The sequence below is a fragment of the Stomoxys calcitrans genome, chromosome 4, assembly GCF_963082655.1.
Source record: "Stomoxys calcitrans chromosome 4, idStoCalc2.1, whole genome shotgun sequence".
NCBI lineage: Eukaryota > Metazoa > Arthropoda > Insecta > Diptera > Muscidae > Stomoxys > Stomoxys calcitrans.
Genome location: NC_081555.1, coordinates 18,912,201 through 18,934,757, shown reverse-complemented (window position 1 = coordinate 18,934,757; position 22,557 = coordinate 18,912,201). Strand labels below are relative to the sequence as shown.

Sequence of the window (22,557 nt, the reverse complement as noted above, 5' to 3'; positions counted from 1 at the left end):
CAAACAGGAATTTATATAAAATTATACATATATATTGTACATATTTTCATTTATGCTAGCCATTCTATAACCTATATTTAAAGTTAATGAAACAAATTTAAAACTAATTCATCTACTTTTTGCCCTTGCCTTTGCGCTTATTCTTTTTGTCCTTGGCTTTCAAAGAACGCTTATCCTTCTTTTCGCGGGGATCCACCACCTTATAGCGACCCTTAACGCCTGCTGGACGTCTGGCTCTACGTCCCGTTTGATGTTTCTTGGCCACCACATAGGTTACTTCCTTCTTTTTCTCTTGGGCCTTTTTGTAAATCTTCTTAAGCTGTTTGGCCTTTTCTTGGTTTGTGGCATCGGCACTCTCCATAATCTTTTCGGCTTGTTTCTTTGCCTTGGCTAAACGTTTCACAGCACGTCTGCGTTTACGTGCCTTGGCTTCCATCACCTTTTTAATTGGCCGCACATTAAGCTCTTGAACCTTGCGCTGATATTCCTCGGCTAATTCCTTGGGCACTGGCGTGGGTTTCTGCATGTGTACCTGTTCATCCTGAACAAACCACGAAGGCAAGTTATCATCATTGAAGGCGTAACGATTCCAAGCGCCATCGATTAAATCACGCCTAGTCTTTTTGCCTTTGATCATCATGGCACCCAAGGCCAGTTCTTCTTCAGTGAGGCGTATTTTCTTGGCTTTGGGTTCCTTGGACATATCACCAGCCACCTTTTCATCATCATCATCATCAACTTCCTCCTCCGAATCACTAGAGGATTCCGAGGATGATTCTTCTTTAGGTTCGGCATGTCGAGCCCTACGCTTTGCTTTTTTGCCCATTAGAATATTTGAATCTCCGGTTTCTTGAGATTCTCCCAATACAGATACACCTTTGCTCTTGTATTCCTTGGCCAAACGATCCAAATCGAAATCCTCATCATCTTCGTCGTTGATATTTTGCAAATTTTCCTTTTCATACCATAATTGAACCCTTTGCTGTCTACGTGTATCTTTATCACGGAAATCACTGGACTTGATTAGAGGATGTTCAGTTTTTTTCTTTTTGTTTTTATTTGTCCTCTTGCTGGCTTCCTCAAGATCTTCATCATCGCTAAGTCCTAGTCCCTCTTGCTCCAAATCACTTTCACTGTCCTCATCGCTGGAAACTTCGGGTTCGTCATCGTTTTCATAGTTGGCATCATCATCTAAGCGTTTGTCATCTTTATCATATCTGTAAGAAGTTGTTAATGGAATATCATAAGGAAAAGAAAATTGTTCTGCCTTACTTTTTATATTTTGGTAACTTTGGCACATCCACTGCTTCTGCCTCAATATCAAAGTCTGGTGTAACATCCAGCATTTCATCAAGTTCCTCTTTTGTTCTGACATCCTTTAGATCGAAAATTTCTTGATCGGCCTCTTCTTTGGGTCCATCATCTCCTTTGATAACCATTTTCAAGTTCATTTTCTCTTGCAATTTGGCCTTAGCCTTTAAGGTCTTCTTGCGTTTGCGCTTTAGATCCCGATCTTCCTCTTCTGCCAATTCACTTATTTGCTTCTGCAATTCTTCATCTTCCATGTCCTCTATTTCCTCCTGTGTTAAAGGTTTGGCAGGAGCTTCCTCTTCATCAATGACGGCAGCTTCCTTATCTTCCTCTTTGTAAAGTTCTTCTTTGATGGCCTTCCACCAGGCCAACAGACCCTTGATATCTTTGCGACCCAAAACTTTAATATCTTTACAGCACTCTAGAATTTCTGCAGTAGTTTTGGGATGTTTTGCTATTCTCTTATCATCAATGGTTATGGAACCAATGCCCTGTAAAGCTGCCAAACCGTTTTCACTTTGCATGAACTCTGAAGCAGCTAAATCATTTCTCAGGGCTATGTCTTGCTCCGTGTAACCCTCGGCTTTAATGCGTTTTTGTTTCTCTGGATGCAAGAGACTGCCTTTTTTGGCTCCCTCCAAATCCAGCTCTTCAAAAACGTATTTAGGATCCAAAAGACGTGGATCTATACGATCGGGAGCCAAATAACCTTGGCAGACCACAAAAATTTCAGCTGACTCCTTACGCGAAGCACTGGGCTTGGTGGCGTGCACTTTCTTAAACATTTGCTTCAAGACCCACAACAGAGCATTATAATCTTTAGATCTGAAAACTTTGGTAACAAACCAACCACCTCCCCTTAAGAATTCGGTGGCCAACTTTAGAGACATCAATGTCAGGCATATTTGTTGATAGGCATCATGCAACCAATTACGACCCACATTTGGCGCACCATCATGCAGCACAACGTCAGCCTTCCAGGTTTGCAGTTCTTTGGTTAACGAGGCGCGACATTTGTCGGTGGTAATATCTTCCACTAAACTAATACAACCCGGAATGGTTCTTATGGGAAAAAGATCTACGCCTATAACAATGCTCGATACAGGCATATTTTGCTTAGCCACCTGCATCCAACCACCAGGAGCAGCACATAAATCTATACATACTTGCGATTGCTGAAGAAATCCAAATTTGCGATTAAGTTGTATCAACTTGAAGGCGGCACGAGAGCGAAAACCTTTTTAAAGAGGAAATAATGGAATATTGGTGCCTTAAAAAACGAATATGCTGCTTACCTGTTTCCTTGGCCAATTGATAGAACTTATCTTTACGGGCTTTTCCAACTTTGGTCTTTTTACCCATTGTTATTTAGTAGATATTTTTACGCCTTATAATTGTGAAATTAGTTTCCTTAGTTGAATTAAACAAGAAAAAATATGAAAAATTCCTTTCAAATGCAGCGTACAAACGAGAGTGCACGTGTTTGGCTGCTTTAGTTGTTGTTGTTCACAAGCTGTCAATGGGGAAGTGACAATATAAACAAAGAGTTGCCACATTGACGTTAATGCTGATGTACATTAGCCCTGTTCGCGGTTTAATAGAATTAGTTCTGCTATGGGGGTTCTGTATGTTTGAGTTAATTATTAAAATTGTTTTTAATGTAGTTATGTGGTTAAAAAATTTTATTATCTAGTTACCGAGGCTGCAGCGATGCATAAGAGAGCTAATGGAGTTTACAAACTATCCGAGAATACAACAATGTCGAATCTGACACTTGCAATTAAAACCTTCAAGGTTCTCTGAGCTCCGATTTTTGTGGTGATCATTGCCACAAGTTGGGGATAGTGGTTTCCCACCTCCACACACAAAAATGTGGCTACAGCAACAACACCATGCGTAAGATTGCGTTTAGGAGCAATTTTATATAATAAAACCTTACCAGCTCCTCGACAAGTTTTTGGTTTTAAGATTTTTGAATTGCTGTTTCTGGTTCTTAAGACTTTTAATTATGTTAATGGGAAATATGTGATAGTCACGGAGTTTAGAGCCGTGTCTACGGGTCACAAGGTACCAAATTGTTTGTTAGGTGCTGAATTATCAATACATCACTAGCGGTGAGCTCTATGAAAGTTATGACTAGATGTGCTATGGCCAATGTGTTTGGCATAAAGGCATATTTGATAGTCTTAAGGCCAAAACAGAATGAGCGCGTTGAGCTTTGTTTTTGAGCGCCGCTTTGCAAAAATGCAACTATGCACACAAATCCCACAAAAGCAACGTGGAAAAGTTACCGCTCCTAAGAAGAGAAGAGCGGTCAATTTATCAAGAGGCTAGAAAACTTGGTGTGATTCTTGAACAGAAATGGATGGCAACCTTCAGTTGAGTTGCCAACGGACAAATTCTTTATAGAAATTTTCATGTTTGTATTGAGTTACGTACTTTTTTACCGATTTTAACCATACTTGGCACAGTTGTTGAAATTTCAGCCAAATCGGATAAGAATTGCGCCCCCTAAAGGGTCAAGAATTAAAGACCCCAGATCGGTTTATATGATAGATATATCAAAACATAGACCGAAATGGCCCATTTATTGGGTTGCCCAAAAAGTAATTGCGGATTTTTCATATAGTCGGCGTTGACAAATTTTTTCACAGCTTGTGACTCTGTAATTGCATTCTTTCTTCTGTCAGTTATCAGCTGTTACTTTTAGCTTGCTTTAGAAAAAAAGAGTAAAAAAAGTATATTTGATTAAAGTTTATTCTAAGTTTTATTAAAAATGCGTTTACTTTCTTTTAAAAAATCCGCAATTACTTTTTGGGCAACCCAATACAATCCCAAACGACCTACACCGATAAGTATTTGTGCAAAATTTCAAACGGTTAGCGTGCTTTCGACAGACATACGGACGGACAGACAGACGAACGGACATGGGTAGAACGACTCAGAATGTCGAGACGATCAAGAATATATACTTTATTGGGGCCTCAGACTTATATTTCGAGGTGTTACAAACGGAATGAAGAAATTAGTATACCCCCATCCTATGGTGAAGGGTATAAAAACTGGCCCTGTTTCTACGAAATGAAAGACACATATTCTTCTGCTTATTGTTATAATTATTATATATTTTTTAACTAATCAGCAGTAATATAAAACACAGGAAGCGAAAACCCAAAAAATTAAAATATTTACAATAATGTTCTTTCCTTTTTTAATGGCAAACTTAAACTACAAGTGAAGGTTGTAAGTTTTGTTTGTATTCAATGGGTTCTTTGATGAGAGTCTGTATTGGAATATTGAATAACCTATTTTAAAGATATATCTTATGTATCTAAATCCTTTAATAGCTGTGCTTTAATGTCTGTGGAAAAATTTTTTGTCCTTAGTGATTTAATTTTTGCATATCGAAATCAATTGAGACATACAAGGTGTATAAAAAAAAAGTTTGGGGTATTCTGTTAGTAGAAAAATCATAGAATTAACAAACATTACACATTTAAAGGATATGTTGTTGTTTGTATAAAACTGGCTAAATAAAATGTATAAAAAAAATTACAAAGTTCATACACACAATTGCATATTCAATTTTGTTAAAAAAAAGAAAACAATAAATCAAGAGTGTAATTGGTCAATAATAGCCTTTTCAATTTATAAAATAGAGAGAAAGTAAAGGGTATGAGGGAGAGAGAGAGAGAGAGAGAGAAATTAAAGTTTAAACTCTACTTTTTGTGCTTAAAAGAAGGCAACTCTGTTAAAATGCTCTCCCTGGAAAAAGGGTTTGAACAATTATTCCCAAAATAAATGTGCAAGTCAACAAACGAGAGGTTTCTTAATAAAACTAGATGTAACTATTTATTTATTTAATAAAAGCTTCCGGAGGTATTTTACCCTCCCTGTTTAATTTGTCAAAAACAAAAGCTGCATGATTGTAGTCCCAATTGGTTTCTTCCAAACACCTACAAAAAAAGAAAAAAAAAACAAGATAACCATTTTAATATAAAATTGCAAGTCATAGACAGCTGTTATTCACTTACTTCCTACTCCACTCCATGTTCATGTTGCTTTGGGCAATCATAGCCTGAATCATTTGCATTTTTGTAGCATCATCGGGTTGCGTGGGAACTGGGGCGGGAGTTGACATTAAAGCGGCGGCAGAAGTCTAAAAGAAATTTTTAAAAATTTTCATATAGTAAGATGTTAAGAGCAGTTAAGATCGCAAGCTCAATTCTTATCTGACAGACATGACAGTCATGTGAGAAATACACGCCATCTGTTAGAAACTTATGTAACCATTTGCTTACCGATGGCTGTTGCATTTGTAAGCGACTTTGTAGACTGCCTGCAGCTGTTGTTGGCAAATTTGAGGCAGTCCCAGCTGCTGACGCCTGTACCGATGGTGTTTTCAAGAATGTGCGCGCCTGTTGCCCTGTAGCACTTGTAACAAATATCATTTCATTGCGTATACAAAAACCACCGCCTGCGGGTACTATAACAAATTGTCTTTGGAAGTAGCGAATGTCTCCATTTGTCGATGTGGTCGATTCCAATTCTTTGAAGAGACCAGCAACAGTAAAGGAGATAAGTTTGGGCTGAAACAGAAAAAAAGTAAAGAAATTAAATTCAAATTGTAGCAAGGTAAACATTTTTAGAACTTCCAGAAAAAAAGTGATTTTAACGAAAATCTTGACATTTTTTTATATAAAACTAGCTGAACCGGGCCCGATCCGCTGCGCGTTCTTTTACTTTGTATGGAACAAAGTTATCCTTTGAAAATCCATTTATTACCCGAATTCGATTAAATTTGGGACAGTGTGTTCTGGTAGACCCGATTTGATTTCTTGAGTCCATGGAAGATACAATTTTTACCCGATTTGGCCGAAATTTTGCACATAGTGTTCTGTTATGACTTCCAATAACTGTTCAAATCGGTCAAGAACATGATATAGCGCCCATATAAAACGATCTCCCGATTTGATTTCTAGAGCTCCTGAAAGCCTGAATTTTATATCCGATGTGGCTGAAATTTTGTACATAGTGTTCTGTTATGACTTCCAACAACTGTGTTGAGTACGGTCCGAATCGGTCTATAAACTGATATAGCTCCCATATAAATCGATATCCCGATTTGACTTCTTGAGCACCTAGAAGCCTAAATTTTCATCCGATTTGGCTGAAATTTTGTACATTAGGTTCTGTTATGACTTCCAACAACTATGCCAAGTGCGGTTCAAATCGGTTAAGAACATGATATAGATCCCATATAAACCGATCTTCCGATTTGACTTCGTTTTGGCTGAAATTTTGCATATAGTGCAACAGCTGCGCCAAGAACTGTCCAATTCGGTCTATAACTAGATATAGCTCCCACATTTTAGCAGAATCCATGGTGATGGACATTATGCCCCGATTGAAGGGGCATAATGTCGATGAGAGCTCCTTACCGAACCATCTTCTATTATTTCTCCTTCCCTAGCACCTAGCACCTCCCACCACCCTGCGATACAATTAATCTGCATAAGGACCCTAAGGGGGTAGGGGGCATACAATCCGGGTTGCTAGAGGTTGTCCTTCAATGTAACCTCTCTTATGCTGAGTATATTTGAGAGGCCTTTGGCCATATAAAACTTCTCAATAAAGAGATGTCGCTCAGAGAAAAAGTATTTAGGATCGGCAAAAAAATTGGATAGCACTGCAGGAGCTTTGTGATCTAAAATTTTACGCCACTGGGGAAAAAGGAAACTTGCATATAAAGATCTTTAGGAGGATAAGATCTTGAAACTTGTTGTTAGAAATGAGTGCATAAGATTATTTCCGTTTGATCTCGGAATCATACATTCAATCTTTACTACAATCCAGAATTCAGCAATAGAAGGTTAGGTCACTTGCGAAAACATAAAGTGGATAGGCCCCATGAACATCATGAAATCAAATCTGCCGAATGAAAATGTCATCATATAGGAGAAAGCGTAAACAAAAAATGAATGTAAAAAGAGAACAAGTTGACATCTTCAATGACAAGTACTGCTAAAAACTAAAAAAATTGTATGTCGGCAGATCGTTTGGCTTAACTTTTTTCAGTAAATACTGGCTACAATCTAAGTAAGTTTAAAAACTTGTTTTCAAAAGAAACATGATTGCCATATTTAATTTTTTTTTCATACATTTTGTGGGATTTTCTTTAATATAAGGGTTTTTCATATGCCAACTCACCGTGAATAAAGTCAAATCGACTGTAAACGATTGTGGATCATGTTGGGTTTTTGGCCACTCGGCCAGATTTGAGACTACAGGCAAACGACCCACTTTCAATTGTCTCAAACGTGAAACATCATCATTATTAACAATACGCCGAAAATTACGATTGTATTTCCAGAAGGCATTTAACCTAAAATATAAAAATATGGATGTAAAGGAGGAAAAGTAGAATCACTTTGAATAAAAAAAAACTTACCTTCCTGCTTGGCTAGCTGGCGGCACCGACATAGACATCATGGCTTGTTCATGATATGCATCCAGTAGGGGCTGACGATTATCCGAATCGAATATCATAAAATATTGTTCCAAAAATTGTCTTATAATATCTGCACCCGAAGCATCACATAGAAATGAGGCTTGAGCTTTGGGCATAGTTGAAGTATCATTGACATCGAAAAGAATTTGGGGTTCCAAATCTTCACCATCCTATAGGGAGGGGAGAAATTTTTGAGGTTGTTTTTGGATTTTTTTGTAAATTGCATTGTTAATAAAACATAATGTTATGTTAAAATAAAGAAGCATAAAAACAATACTGAGAGTGCTTCAATTTGCAAAGCCTGAAGGAATTGCCAACATTTTTTGAATTTTTTTCAAATTTCATAAAAAATTAATTGGATCAATTAATTTGGTGATTTTAAATGATATTTCTGTGTAGTGTTGTGTCAGGACTCACTTAAGAATGTCTTTCTTAAAGAGAAGAACTGTGCAACATAACACCATGAGCCAGACTTAGAGAGAGAGAGAGTAAGAATAATAGATAACGAGATAAATTACAACAAGAGACCAACACTAGAAACGCTACACATCATCAACACGACAACAACAACAAAACGCATGAATTACAAAGCAGCACAGAGGGATGCGCGAGCAACTATAGACTGTTGGTACAACAAGTGAACAAAGTCCAATAAGAAAAACTACAAAACAGTAGCAAAGCAGACAAGGAATGTTGACGACAGTCGCATAACTATAAAGTTTTTATTTGTGTTTTGTTTCTCATTTAGATATGTAAGTTAAATAAAAAAAAGAAACAGTGATGCCAATAGTTTAAAAATAATTAATTTATTGTAGATCATATCTTGCAAATGCATTTCTTTGAAATGCGAAATATCGATGCATAAATAATTAAGAAAAGATAAAAGCCCAGAAAGACCGCGAGCTTGAATTAAAAACAACAATACTGAATAAATAAGGTCAAGTTAAAAACAATCAGCGAGAAAAAATATTATTAAAGTTCCATTTTGCACTCTCAGTGTTTTTGTTTTAGTAGTAGTTGTGATTGCTTTCGTATTCATCCTTACTTACCAATTTCACTAATTTGGGAAATTTACGTCGTACTTCACTGTGAATTAAAGATATTAGAGAGATACATACAAAATTTTTAAGCGATGTTCATGTAGTTGTATGTGTTCGCAAACAGATGATGAGGAAACCAATATGGGAGTAAAAACAATATATATTTAATTATATGAATAGAATATATGTATAAAAAATATCAAGCTGCAACTGTTTAAACATATATTTGCGATTAATCAGAATCCCATTTTAGTGAAAGTCTGGTTTTAATTAAGAAAACTTTTTAAATTTTAAGGGGATTTCAAGAACATTGACATACATTGTTTTTGCAGTGACTAATCGTAATATTTGTGTTTTTTTTTACCTTTTAAGGAAAAAAATCTTAAATAACACAAAGCAGACAAATATGAAAAAACAAATAAAAATAAAATTTTTCTTTTTTATTAAAATTTTCTTAAAGTTATACAACTGTTATAATTTTCTTCATTTATAATATAAAGTTAAAGGCTAAATATGGCCTTAGCAGGATTTATTTTAATAAAGAGGGCTGTTTTATTCTAGCACTATACAGTGTAGTATAATCGTCTGTTATATAAGAAGTCCTTAAAAAAAAGTAGCGCAACCGCTAGAAGGGCCACTTAAACTCTAAATTATGAAATTCGCTTTACTTTGGTAAAACATCCTTAACACCCAAGGTTTAAGGTCTTCACAAACTAGTAATGATTTGTTAAGACCCACAAAAGTTGCTCAACCGCAGATGGGCCACCCTTTTAGCATGTATGGAAACTATTCAAAGGAATAGTTTATAGTTTTTGCTGGATTTTTTGTGACCATTAGATGCACTGGATGGTGTTTAAATAAAACAGAGCCCTTGTAACTTGACATACATATATTTTTTTTTTTAAATTTTGAATGATTATTGAAAAAGCAAATATATATTGTTTTGTGTTTGCTACAAACATTTTCCGTAGCCTTACAAAAAAAATCAATTCCAATCAAGGCCAAAAGCATTTTTTGATATTTATCCTCTTTTTGTTTTTTTTTTTTAAATTTTTTATTTTATTTTTTTTTTTTTCATTTTCTAAGAACGACCTTAAACTTTTTAGCTTTTTTAACATGGCTTTAATATAAAATGTTTATTTAAGCCTTTGGGAAAAACTTAACTCAAACCATTTTTGTGGCTACTTTGTGAATTTAAAATATAATTTTATATTTTAAAATTTAAAAATCATTTTTATTAATTTTTTTTTTTTGATTTTCATTTTATAAAATTTTGTTTGATTTTTTATAAAATATTATTAGGTTTTTTAAATTTTCTTTTTATTTTTTTATAAAAATATTTGATTTTTAAGCAGTTCCACTCTTAACTTTAATGCTTTTTGGTGTTTTTCTTTCCTCTAAAAGGGGATTTTGTAACACCATTTTTTTACCAAGCACTAAAAGGCAAACTGTTATACGTTTTCTTGGTTGCTTTAAAGAAAGTACTTCAATTCTACCACTTTTATATAGGTATAAAAAAAAACTTTAAATGTTCTTTTTTTGCGTTGCTAGCATATGTGAAGTGTTGTTATACCCTTAAGCAAAATATTGCGGGGCATTTGGTAACACTTTATAACACAAAATGCTTTGATCAAAGGCATTGTTGTAGATATTCGTTGAAGGCATAAAGTGGCTTTATAGAAAACGTTGGTTTTTCGTTTGTATATAAGATTTTATGGATTACAAACAATTTATAACAATAAATGTTTGCAATATGGTATTTTTTTTTATGGCACAAAGAAACTACAAATGGGAGATTTTGTTTAAAAAAAAGGAAAAATTGTCAAAGTTTATAGCCGTTATTTTTTTGTTAAACATTTTTTTTAAATATTTTTTTTTCATTTTTTTTTAAATATATTTTTTTAAAATTTTTTAAAAATATTTTTTTTTGTAAATACATTTATTTTTTAACACTTTTTGTTGATTTTTTTCTTTTTTTTTCTCTTTTTTTGTATTTTTTTTTTATTTTTTCTCTAAAATCCCTTTAAGCCTTTTTTCGGGAGCTTATGTTATTTACTCCCTCTTCTTTAAAGTAAACTAATAACAAAATGTATTTGCTTTCTAAACAAACGACAATTATAACAGTTATAACACTTTTTTCTTTGTTTGCAATGGAAATCGTTTTATAAATGGAAAACAGCCAAGCCCACTAAAAATTTGTCAATCAAAACATAGCTTTTGTTCGCTGATTATATGGGCTTCAATTGTAATTAAAAAGAGAAAACAGCATTTTAAAAAATTTAAATTATAACAGTTATAAAGAAATTAAACGGTTCGCACAAATTGTAACAGCCAGGCCCATTAATAATTTGTCATTCAAAAGTAAAGCTTTCTTTCGCCTATAGGATGGAAACCAGCTGATTTTAAAAGAGGGAAAAAGCTGATTTTAAAGAAGGAAAACAGCTGATTTTAAGTAGGGAAAACAGTTGATTAAGATGACTTAAGCGCTTATGTGTGACTCCAAACCAGCTGTTTTTATAAAAGCGAAACAGAATACTAAATAATTGGCAATTAATAACAGTAATATATTGTAGAAAAAACAAATTTCTAAACAATTGAAAATTATTGTAGTTATAACAAAACTGTAAATAAGGAAATTAAACTACTAGCACAACAGTCAGGCCTACTAAAAATTTGTCCTTCGAACGAATAGCTTTTTTTTCGCCTGTTATATAATAAACAAGCTGATTTGTTTATAGAGGCCAAACAGCGGATTTATATGACTTAAGCGAAATAAAGCCGCTTGCTGCAGTGTGAAATGCAAACTGGGTCTGGCAGTAAGATTTTGGTGCTGGATGTAGAATAACATGTAAAAACGCAATAAGTTCGATCGGGTCAAACCCACCACATGGGATATATATATATATATATATATTAACCGCATTTCGTTAAAATCCGGCGAAAAACATTATTTATGAACCCATAGTAGATACAGTCGACACCGTACAACTGCAATACGCTTTAGTGAAAATCTCGCTTAAGTGAAATTCGACGGAAAGAACCATTAATGTTGGTATTTTTCAATGCAATTGAATTCGCTTAAGTGAGAATCGCTTAACTGAAAACACCGCTAAACTGAAAAAGTTTTAACGCACCAAATTCCGTTTTTATATGAAACTGAAATTGCATAAGTGAAAAAGTTTGATCAATGGGAAGATTAGGTTTGTTATACGGCTTATGATTTTCTCTGAATTTTAAAGAGTTCCTCTTAGAATTGATATTTTTCAACTGAAGTTATTTCATAAATAATTAGTACGATAACGTGCTTGCACTTGTGCCTAAAACGCTTAAATGAAAACTAATTCCATTTATCCGACCTACGCTAAACTGAAAATTACGGATAAGTGAAACCAAATTGATATATTTTTAGCGTTTCGCTTATCCGGTACATCGAAATATGGTTCTATCTGGACAGAAATCGGTACGCATGTAGTAGGTTCCCACACAATAGACTGTTTAAAATTTCAAGCTAATCGGGAACTATTATAGAAAGGATCTGTTAGGGCCTAACACAATTCACTGTAACACAAATATCAACAAAATCGACTCTGAATAGGAGAACAGTCTATTGGGGGACTACATCTATATATGATTTGAGTGTGTTTCAGCACTCGGCACGGATTTTTTGACTTTGTATTACATTGTGTAAAATAAATGAAAATGATTTCCAGAGTCCTACCTCAACCCACTTTGGTAGATTTTAGAGAAATCGTATAACAAATGTGCCTCAATACCTTAAATCGGAATATCGGTATATTTGGCAGCCATAAGCATAGAAAGGGGCCTCAGGGAAGTCGTCTAAGCTAATTGCCAACATAAAATTTCAAGTCCTAGTGAAATTTGAATAGAAAATTTAACATTTTATCAGCTGACTTAGAGACTACCTTATATATTGTACCATGGACTATAACTTTTGCTTTATTTATTCAAATCAGCTGTTTACACTCTATTAAATCAGTTGTTTCCCAAACGAGTAAAGGAAGCGAACGAAAGCCTGTCTCTTCAATTCTTAAGGGTCCTGACAGTTATTATCTCCAAGATTAGTATGCTTTATATGGGTTATCATCATTGTTAATTGATTTACACATTTGATTTCCATTAATAAATTTAAAATTTGTTACAATCATTCATTAATTTAGCATCATAATTTGTCTGAGTTGCCTTAAGACCATTAAAAAAATGTGTGCCGATAACTTATAATTATGTATACCATAATAAAAGCAAAGATGACTAATAGTATAGGAACCGTATGGAGCAGAGTTGAAGTTTTAATAATTTAAGCCCATTTCTAAAGAGTTTTAAGAATTTCTTCAAAACAGCAACCACATGTAGCGGATCACTGTGAAGTGGTGATTGTGAAAAAATCTAACATTGTGGATATTGGAAATTACTTAAAATGCAAAATCTGTAAAATCGCCAAAGAACAATTGTGATTTTACCATGGAAACATAACATGTAGGAAACCAACTGACCTCTATAAGTTAGGGGTTTACAGACAATGGCCAATAGCGCTTCCAATAGAGATATATGTCACTAAACGTCTTTCTCGCCAATTTTTGCTCTTCTTTTTACGTGGAAGACTCGATATTGTAAAAAACACGAACGAACTGTAGAAAAACCACAAAGAAAGCCGATATTGAAATACTCTGGTCATAAGCACAAAGTCTTATGCGGAATTGTGAACTAAAAGTCATTTATTTTGTATTTTCTATCGGCGGTAGTGAGGTAAAACTTTTTTAGTTCGGTTTTTCTAACAAGCGGCTTACTTAAGTGGTTTACGAGACTACTATATCTTTGTATATTACACTGTCTCGAATTTGTTTTTTTCTGTGTTATATAATTAAGCCGTGAATATTTTATTATAAACTGAAAAAACTTCAACTCGCTTTACATTGGTTGTTATCCTCATCTCTTAATAAACACATTAATAAACTTATTTTTAAATGAACAAAAATAATGATTTAAGATATTCTTCTTTGTAACATGTTTTTCATATTAGATCCACATTTCTGTAACACATTTTAAAATGTTCGATATTCTTTTTTGAAACATGTTTCAAAACACCGGTTCTGTGACAAACCCCACACACTTGGCAGTTACTTGGTGTATTCTTTCACCAAACTGCCGCAAAGTGAACTGATGAGATCGTAGGTCGCCGGTAATATGTCTGCCACCCACATCTATCACGCATACATTCACTCACAATACAACACATTAAAAACAACCGGCAAAAGATCAGAATACCATTCATTATAAGACACAGTCAAAAAGAAATTATTAATAAAAAAGAGATTTATAGAAATATTATATTATGATACCTGACATAGAGGGCATGATCTTTATAGCGTTGACGTAATGGATTGTTTTTCAAAACCAAATCGATAATGGGTACGTTGCGCAAGACCAACAAATGGGCTAATGAGGCAATCTGTAAGGAAAAAATTTTAAAAAAATATTAAAAAAAAAATGTAAATATTTATAAAAAATATTAAAAAAAATTGAAAAATTATAAAAAATATTGGCTGAAGTAGTCAATCGTACAATCGGTTTTGCATATAATTTAAAATCGATTAGGACGAGAATTCTAAAATGTATTAAGATTTAGTTTAATGCAGAGTTTACATGACACATCTGATGTATGGCCATTGTAATAGTATTGGTGAAAACGAAAGTGTATGCATCACCTGTACACATAATCACTAGTCACGTCTGAGAAATCAAAATCATTTAATTATTTTCGACGAATGGCATCTATCGATTACCGTTTACAAATGTGTAACCATTAATTGACAGATATTGAAAAACATGTTCTGTGCCAAATAAAGTTATAAAAGGAGAAGTAAAGTATGAAAAATTAAATAAAATCAAAGAAAAGAAAAACTCGATGTACCGTTTTTGGCAAAAGATGTAATCAACATAAAAATAAAATTCTTGCTAAAATCGTTATCGATTTCAGTTAAAATCGTTATCGATTTCAAATAAAATCGTTATCAATTTCAGTTAAAATCGTTATCGATTGCAGTTAAAATCCTTATCGATTTCAAATAAAATCGTTTTCAATTTCAGTTAAAAACGTTATCAATTTCAGTTAAAATCTTTATCAATTTCATTCAAAACCCTTATCGTTTTCAGTTAAAATCGTTATCGATTTCCATTAAAATCCTTATCGATTTCAGTTAAAATTGTTAACGATATTAGTCAAAATCGTTATTGAGTTTAAATCGTTATTGATTTTAGTTTAAATTGCCGATTACTAGCTTAGGTGTACGTCTATAGTGGCATGGGGCGGATTAAGATCCGCACCCTCTTTTCAAAATAATCTAGTTTAAATTGTTATCGGTATTATTTAAATTATTCTATTTAAATCTTTATCCATTTAACTTACAATCGTTATCGACTTAATTAAATCGATATCAGTGTTTAATTAATATATAAATTTTATGCGCATCTAAACGCCAGGGTTCGAATACTGGCGAGAACAACAGAAAATTTTTCAGCGGTAATTATCTCCTGAGGTACCAAAACTTGTGAAAACTTTTTCTCAAAAAGTGTCGCACTGTGGCATGCCGTTTTGACTCGGCTATAAAAAGGAGGCCACTTATCGTAGAGATAAAACTTGAATCGGACAGAACTCATTTATATGTGGGAAGTTTGCCCCTGTTCCTTAATGGAATATTCATGGGCAGATTTGCATTTTGCTATCGATTTTACATTAAATTCGTTCAAAGTAAAATCGTAATCGATTTTACATTAAATTCGTTTAAAGTAAATCGTAATCGATTTCGTAATGATACGAATAAATATATAATCGACAGCGATTTCATATATAGCCATGTCCGTCCGTCTGTCAAAATCACGATAGCGGTCGAACGCAAAAAGTTAGGCGCATAAAATTTTGCACAGATACTTAATATTGACGTCGTTTGGTTCAGATTTGTATATAGCTTCCATATTAACTGATCTCCCGATTTAACTTCTTGAACTGTATGGGATAACTTAAATCAAAAGTCAATTATGATAATATTCAATAATCGATTACAATGACATCGGATAATGAAAATAAGAATTAACCGATAATACTTATATTCAACAAAATACCATGACATTTATATTCACGGCAAAGTACGTGTTATCGCTTATAATTATATGACATCGATATCGTGTAATTAGTAATGGAGATCTATGCAGCACACTGGATGTTGCTAAATTTAATCAGTCAATCTTGTCTTGGTACGAGTAACCGATAACAGTCGATAATTTAAATATTTTGACTATTGCTGTGGCTTATTTTAGTACTATATAGTGAAGATCAAGATTAATCAAACTATATAGTGAAGATCAAGATTATAACTATCTATTATTGCATGATATCGACAATTATCAGGTATACGGCATATCCAAATAAAAAATCTTTAAATTGAGTTTTACACATTGTTTTGCACTCACAATATTTAGGAATCTTAATCGAATGGCTTAATCAACTACAGTTCATTATTACTTACATTGTTGCCTCCCAAATATAAGATTTTCAAATGTGGCAATCTTGTCTCAATGCTCTTAAAACTCTCCAAGGAATTCAAATTGTTGTCATTCAAATTCAAAGCCTCCAAATCGGGTATATTCTTTTGAATGATATCCAAAGCTGCAGACAACACAGGGTTACGAAATAGGCCCACAAAAATTTGGCGAAAATCGGGATCTGCATGGAATTTGGTTAAATCTAAAGCCTTAGTATGTGCATTGTATCTCTTGGCCATGGCTAATTTCATTTTCTCTTTAAATGGCTCATCCACTGAGACCAAGGGATAACCGTCTCGAACGCGTATGAACAGACGATAGCCATCGGACATTTGTACATTACGCTCGAGTTGGGTGAGACGCAATGCTATGGCAAAATCATCCACGAAGAAGACAACGCAATTCTTCTCAGTACGCCAATAGAGGGGTATAAAGATATCGGGCGAAAGACTGTTGAGCAAGGCACGTATAAGATCATCCTTGGAATAGCGTTGGCCAGCTTGTATCTGCAAATTAAAATAAATCTAAAAATTAACAAACATTTTTTATAAATAGAATATAAATATTATTATTATGTCTATAATATAAATAATATTATTATGTCTATATATTGGGTTGCCCAAAAAGTAATTGCGGATTTTTCTATTCTAATAAAACTTAGAATGAACTTTAATCAAATATACTTTTTTTACACTTTTTTTTCTAAAGCAAGCTAAAAGTAACAGCTGATAACTGACAGAAGAAAGAATGCAATTACAGAGTCACAAGCTGTGAAAAAATTTGTCAACGCCGACTATATGAAAAATCCGCAATTTCTTTTTGGGCAACCCAATATATAACAAGTAAAAGCGTGCTAAGTTTGGCCGGGCCGAATCTTATATACCCTCCACCATGGATCGCATTTGTCGAGTTCTTTTCCCGGTATCTCCTTTTAGACAAACAAAGGATAAACGAAAAGAAATGCTATGCCAATTGAATTGAATGTTGGAGACCACACTAGAAGTCATTGTGTAAAATTTCAGCCAAATCGAATAAGAATTGCGGCAAGAAGTAAAATAGGAAGATCGGTATAGAGGAGCTGTATCAAGCTAAAGACCGATTCTGACCATATTTCACACTTATGTTGGATGTTATGGAAGAAGCCGTTGTACAAATTTCAGCCAAATCGGATAAGAATTGGGCCCTCTAGTGGCCCAAGAAGATCCCAGATCGGTTTATATGGCGCCTATATCAGGATATGGACCGATTTGAACCATATTCGGCACTGTTGTTGGAAGTCATAACAAAACACGTCGTGAAAATTTTCAGCCAAATCGGATAAGAATTGTGCCCTCTAGAGGCTCAAGAAGTCAAGACCCCAGATCGGTTTATATGGTAGCTATATCAGGTTATGGATCGATTTGAAACACATTCGGTACAGTTGTTGAAAGTCATAACGAAACTCGTCGTGCAAATTTTTAGCCAAATCGGATAAGAAAGGCGCCCTCTAGAGGCTCAAGAAGTAAAGATCCCGGAGCGGTTTTTATGGCAGCTATGTTAGATTATGGATCGATTCGAAACACATTCGGTACAGTTGTTGAAAGTCATAACGAAACTCGTCGTGCAAATTTTCAGCCAAATCGCATAAGAAAGGCGCCCTCTAGTGGCTCAAGAAGTAAAGATCCCAGAGCGGTTTATATGGTAGCTATATCAGGTTATGGATCGATTTGAAACACATTCGGTACAGTTGTTGAAAGTCATAACGAAACTCGTCGTGCAAATTTTCAGCCAAATCGGATAAGAAAGGCGCCCTCTAGAGGCTCAAGAAGTCAAGACCCCAGATCGGTTTATATGGCAGCTATATCAGGTTATAGATCGATTTGAAACACATTCCGTACAGTTGTTGAAAGTCATAACGAAACACGTCGTGCAAATTTCCAGCCAAATCGGATAAGAAAGGCGCCCTCTAGTGGCTCAAGAAGTAAAGATCCCAGAGCGGTTTATATGGCAGCTATATTAGGTTATCGGCTGATTTGAACCATACCTAGCTCAGATGTTGAAAATCATAACGAAACTCGTCGTGCAAATTTTTAGAAAAATCGGATAAGAAAGGCGCCCTCTAGTGGCTCAAGAAGTAAAGATCCCAGAGCGGTTTATATGGCAGCTATATTAGGTTATCGACCGATTTGAACCATACCCAGCTCAGATGTTAAAAATCATAACGAAACTCGTCGAGCAAATTTTCAGCCAAATCGGATAAGAAAGGCGCCCTCTAGTGGCTCAAGAATTCAAGAACCCAGATGAGTTTATATGGCAGCTATATCAGGTTATCGACCGATTTGAACCATACCCAGCTCAGATGTTGAAAATCATAACAAAACACGTCATGCTAAATTTCAGCCAAATCGGATAAGAATTGCGCCCTCTAGAGGCTCAAGAAATTAAGATCCCAGATCGGTTTATATAACAGTTTTATCAGGTTATGGACCGATTTGAAACTTATTCGGTACAGTTATTGGAAGTCATAACGAAACACGTCGTGTTTCAATAAGTCAAGATCCAAGATCGGTTTATATGGTAGCTATATTAAAACATGGACCGATATGGCCCATTTACTATCCCACTAATAAGAAGTATTTGTGCAAAATTTCAAGCGGCTAGCTTGACTACTTCGAAAGTTAGCGTGCTTTCGACAGACAGACGGACATGGCTAGATCGACTTAAAATGTCATGATGATCAAGAATATATATACTTGATAGGGCCTAAAACTAATGTTTCGAGGAGTTACAAACAAAATGAAGAAATTAGTATACCCCCATCCCATAGTGGAGGGCAAAATTCCTTTGCGGTTAAAAAAACATTTAAATTTTTTCATAGGAGGATAAGACCACAAATTTACTTTTCACAACAATGTGAGTGAACACACCTACGCTGTAGGTTCCAAATCAAGAGGGTTTCTCATGGTTTGTTTTGGTTTTATAGATAACCAACTTGGCACTTGTGGTATTTGTCTCTGAGAGCCTAACGGCCCATAAAGAAAAGCATTATTTCTATAGACAGAAAAAACCATTATTATTAACCATATCAAGAACACATTATAGTATCGATAATACAACAGAGCAAGTGTATCATAAGTGATTTGAGCAGTGCATAGTGTTTAAATCAGAAACTAGAATGCCTTTCAAATGTTGTTGCTCAAATTCTGATGGCGATTCGGTTTCAAACAAGTCCTGGACACCGGGTGTGGTCAATAAAAGTTTTGATACTGTCGAAAACAAAGTGTGTACAAGAATAAGAGTTGCTTCAAAATAATATTACAAAAATTATTTGATGTTTTACTTATATTCGTAGCAACCTCATGCTGTAACAAATCAACCTCGGTCCAGTGATTCGACACCAACAAACACCATGGGCCGTCCATCGACAGCAAGCAATGATAGCGAAACCTTTTCGAAAATCGATTTGAATTTGAATATCTTTGAGAAAGATCGTTTTACGGATATGTCAAAGACCATACATAAAAGTCAAATGAATCTAAATGATATATAAATTTTGTATTATTTTCTATATGTATAAGAATAAACTTTAACCTGTGTATATTTATTAACCTGCCGAAAGAGGTTGGTGTTGGCCATAACCAACACCCTTAGTAATAATTTTAGCAGATAATGATAGATACGTTAAAGAACCTTTTCTATGGAGTTATGTTTACATACGAACATTTATAATAAAACAAAAATAAGGCTAGGGTTCCCCTCTAAACTACTCCATTATTAACCAGTAAGGAAAGGCAAAAGTCGGGCGGACTATATAACACCCTACACCACCTAGTCTACGTTCCAATTTTAATATATAGAACTCATCTCCAAGTCTTATCAGACTTTAATTCTGCACACCTCTTGAAATATCGAATAAAACCTTGTACGATTTTCTTACGATAGAACAAAAATTCTGAATATCTACAGCCTTAAAAAGTCATATCGGATAAAAGATATATATAGGTGCAATATCTAGATCTTGGACGTCAAATATAGTATCTCACACGCAATATTGTAGAGATCTAATCAAAGTTGTGGCTTCTACTGCCTTAAAAGTCCATATCGGATGAAATATATATATAGGAGCTATATCAAAATCAGGACCGATTTAATTTGAAATTTTGCGCATGTATTGGGACGCCAAATAAAACACTTCGTGCTAAATTTTGGAAAGATCGGACCAAAATTGTGGATTCTACAGCCTTAAAATGCCATATCGGATGAAAGATATATATGAGAGCTATATCTAAATCTAGACCGATTTTGACGAAAGTTTGCGCACATATGTGGACGCCAAATAAAACACTTCGAGCCAAATTTTGTAAAGATCGGACTAAAATTGTGGATTCTACAGCCTTAAAAGGCCATAACGGATGAAAGATATATATGAGAGCTATATCTAAATCTGAACCGATTTTCATTAAATTTTACACACATATTAGGACGCCAAATAAAACACCTCACACTAAATTTTGTAAAGATCGGACCAAAATTGTGGCTTCTACAGCCTTAAAAAGCTATATCGGATGAAAGATATATATGGGATGGGATATACATCTAAATCTGAATCGATTTGCATGAAATTTTGAACACATATGTAGACGCTAAATTAAATACTTCGTGCCAAATTTGGTAAAGATTGGACCAAAATTGTGGCTGCTACAGCTTTAAAATTCCATATTTGATGAAAGATATATATGGGAGTTTTATATGTAAATCTGAACCGATTTTGACAAAATTTTTCACACATATGTAGACGGCAAATAATACACCTCCTGCCAAATTTTGTAAAGATCGGACTAAAATTGTGGCTTCTTCAGCCTTAAAAGGCCATATCGGATGAAAGATATATATGGGAGCTATATCTAAATCTGAACCGATTTTTATCAAAACCAATAGCTTTCTAGGTCCAAAGAAGTGACATATGCAAAATTTCATGATAATCGACCTGTACCTTGATCACAAGAATACATGGACAGATAGACAGACGGACATAGTTAAATCGAATCAGGAAGTGATTCTAAGCCGATCGGTATACTTAAGAATGGGTCTAGCTCTTTTCCTTCTTAGCGTTTCAAACAAAGGCACAAACTTATAATACCCTATACCAAAGTGGTCGGATCACAACTACAGCGAACTCCTTTGAACTATTCTTTGGCGGCATTTTTGGGTATAAATTCTACGCCAATTATTTAGAGGAGATTCACCACTTGTAGCATGAAATTGAAGTCGATGTTGTAGAAGAGAGTGTCATATAATGGAAAATGTTTTGACAAATGGTCCGATCTGCACCACGGATGTTGAGGGGTCTCATACAACTTGCTGTTCCAAATTTTACCGAGATTGGTAGATAGGTCTGTATGGCGGCTATATCCATATATGATCCCATATGAAGTATTTTAGCATGGTTGTTAAGGACGATCATGCAACTCAATGCTCCAAATTTCTGTGAAATCTCGTTATAAAGGATCATTTCATGAGCTTAACACCAGGAATCCAAGGAACGGTCTATATGGCAATGCAAATGCAAATTTTGCCCATGAACATTCCACTAAAGAACAGGGGCAAACTTCTCACATATCAATGAGTGCAGTCCGATTAAATTTTAAACAATGATAGGGGGCCTCCTTTTTATAGCTGAGTCCGAATGGCGTGCCGCAGTGCGACACCTCTTTGGAGAGGGGTTTTACATGGCATAGTACCTCACAATGTTGCCAGCATTAGTAGGGGAAAACTACCGCTCAAAATTTTTTCTGATGGTCTAGCCAGGATCCGAATCCAGGCGTTCAGCGTCATAGGCGGACATGCTAACCTCTGCGCTACGATGGCCTCCACGGTCTATATGACAGGTATATCCAAATACAGGGGAGCTGGCTGAAGATTTACCAATTCATTCGACTGGGTTCGAACCCAGGCGTTCAGCGTCATAGGTGGACATGTTAAAATCTGCGCTACGATGGCCTCCACGGTCTATATGACAGTTATATCAAAAAACAGTCGAGCTGTCTGAAAATTTACCAATTCAATCGACTAGATTTTTTTCGCGTTTCTAGTTTTTATTGATTCAAATGTGAAACGAGTAACGAGTGATAAGTTCGGCCGGACCGAAGCTTGGTTACC

General features: G+C 34.8%; 3 protein-coding genes across 4 annotated transcripts in view; 1 reads left to right on the top strand and 2 right to left on the bottom strand.

Moving 5' to 3' along the window:
• Nucleotides 1–10: 10 nt before the first annotated feature.
• On the bottom strand, nt 11–2,823 carry LOC106087104 (pre-rRNA 2'-O-ribose RNA methyltransferase FTSJ3). The gene is made up of 3 exons (XM_013252022.2): nt 2,607–2,823; nt 1,273–2,548; nt 11–1,217 (listed from the first exon to the last, which is right to left on the bottom strand). The coding sequence occupies exons 1-3, from the start codon at nt 2,671–2,673 to the stop codon at nt 113–115; spliced, it is 2,448 nt and encodes an 815-aa protein (XP_013107476.1). The 5' UTR covers nt 2,674–2,823; the 3' UTR covers nt 11–112.
• Nucleotides 2,824–4,645: 1,822 nt separating this feature from the next.
• LOC106087098 (nuclear RNA export factor 1) overlaps nt 4,646–22,557 on the bottom strand; it is a 59,954-nt gene continuing 42,042 nt past the window's right edge. The window contains exons 4-11 of one of the 2 annotated variants that reach the window (XM_013252013.2): nt 16,404–16,943; nt 14,220–14,329; nt 8,872–8,908; nt 7,763–7,992; nt 7,522–7,696; nt 5,613–5,900; nt 5,346–5,470; nt 4,646–5,267 (exon numbers count right to left, since the gene is read on the bottom strand). In XM_013252013.2, coding sequence (XP_013107467.2) covers nt 5,168–5,267; nt 5,346–5,470; nt 5,613–5,900; nt 7,522–7,696; nt 7,763–7,992; nt 8,872–8,908; nt 14,220–14,329; nt 16,404–16,943 — 1,605 coding nt within the window. In that variant the 3' untranslated portion in view covers nt 4,646–5,167. The remainder of the gene's footprint in view (nt 5,268–5,345; nt 5,471–5,612; nt 5,901–7,521; nt 7,697–7,762; nt 7,993–8,871; nt 8,909–14,219; nt 14,330–16,403; nt 16,944–22,557) is intronic. The other variant, XM_013252014.2, reaches the window with a different exon arrangement.
• LOC106087099 (uncharacterized) lies at nt 19,393–20,006 on the top strand. The gene is made up of 2 exons (XM_013252015.2): nt 19,393–19,678; nt 19,751–20,006. Exons 1-2 carry the CDS (start codon nt 19,574–19,576, stop codon nt 19,946–19,948), a joined length of 303 nt encoding a protein of 100 aa, XP_013107469.2. The 5' UTR covers nt 19,393–19,573; the 3' UTR covers nt 19,949–20,006.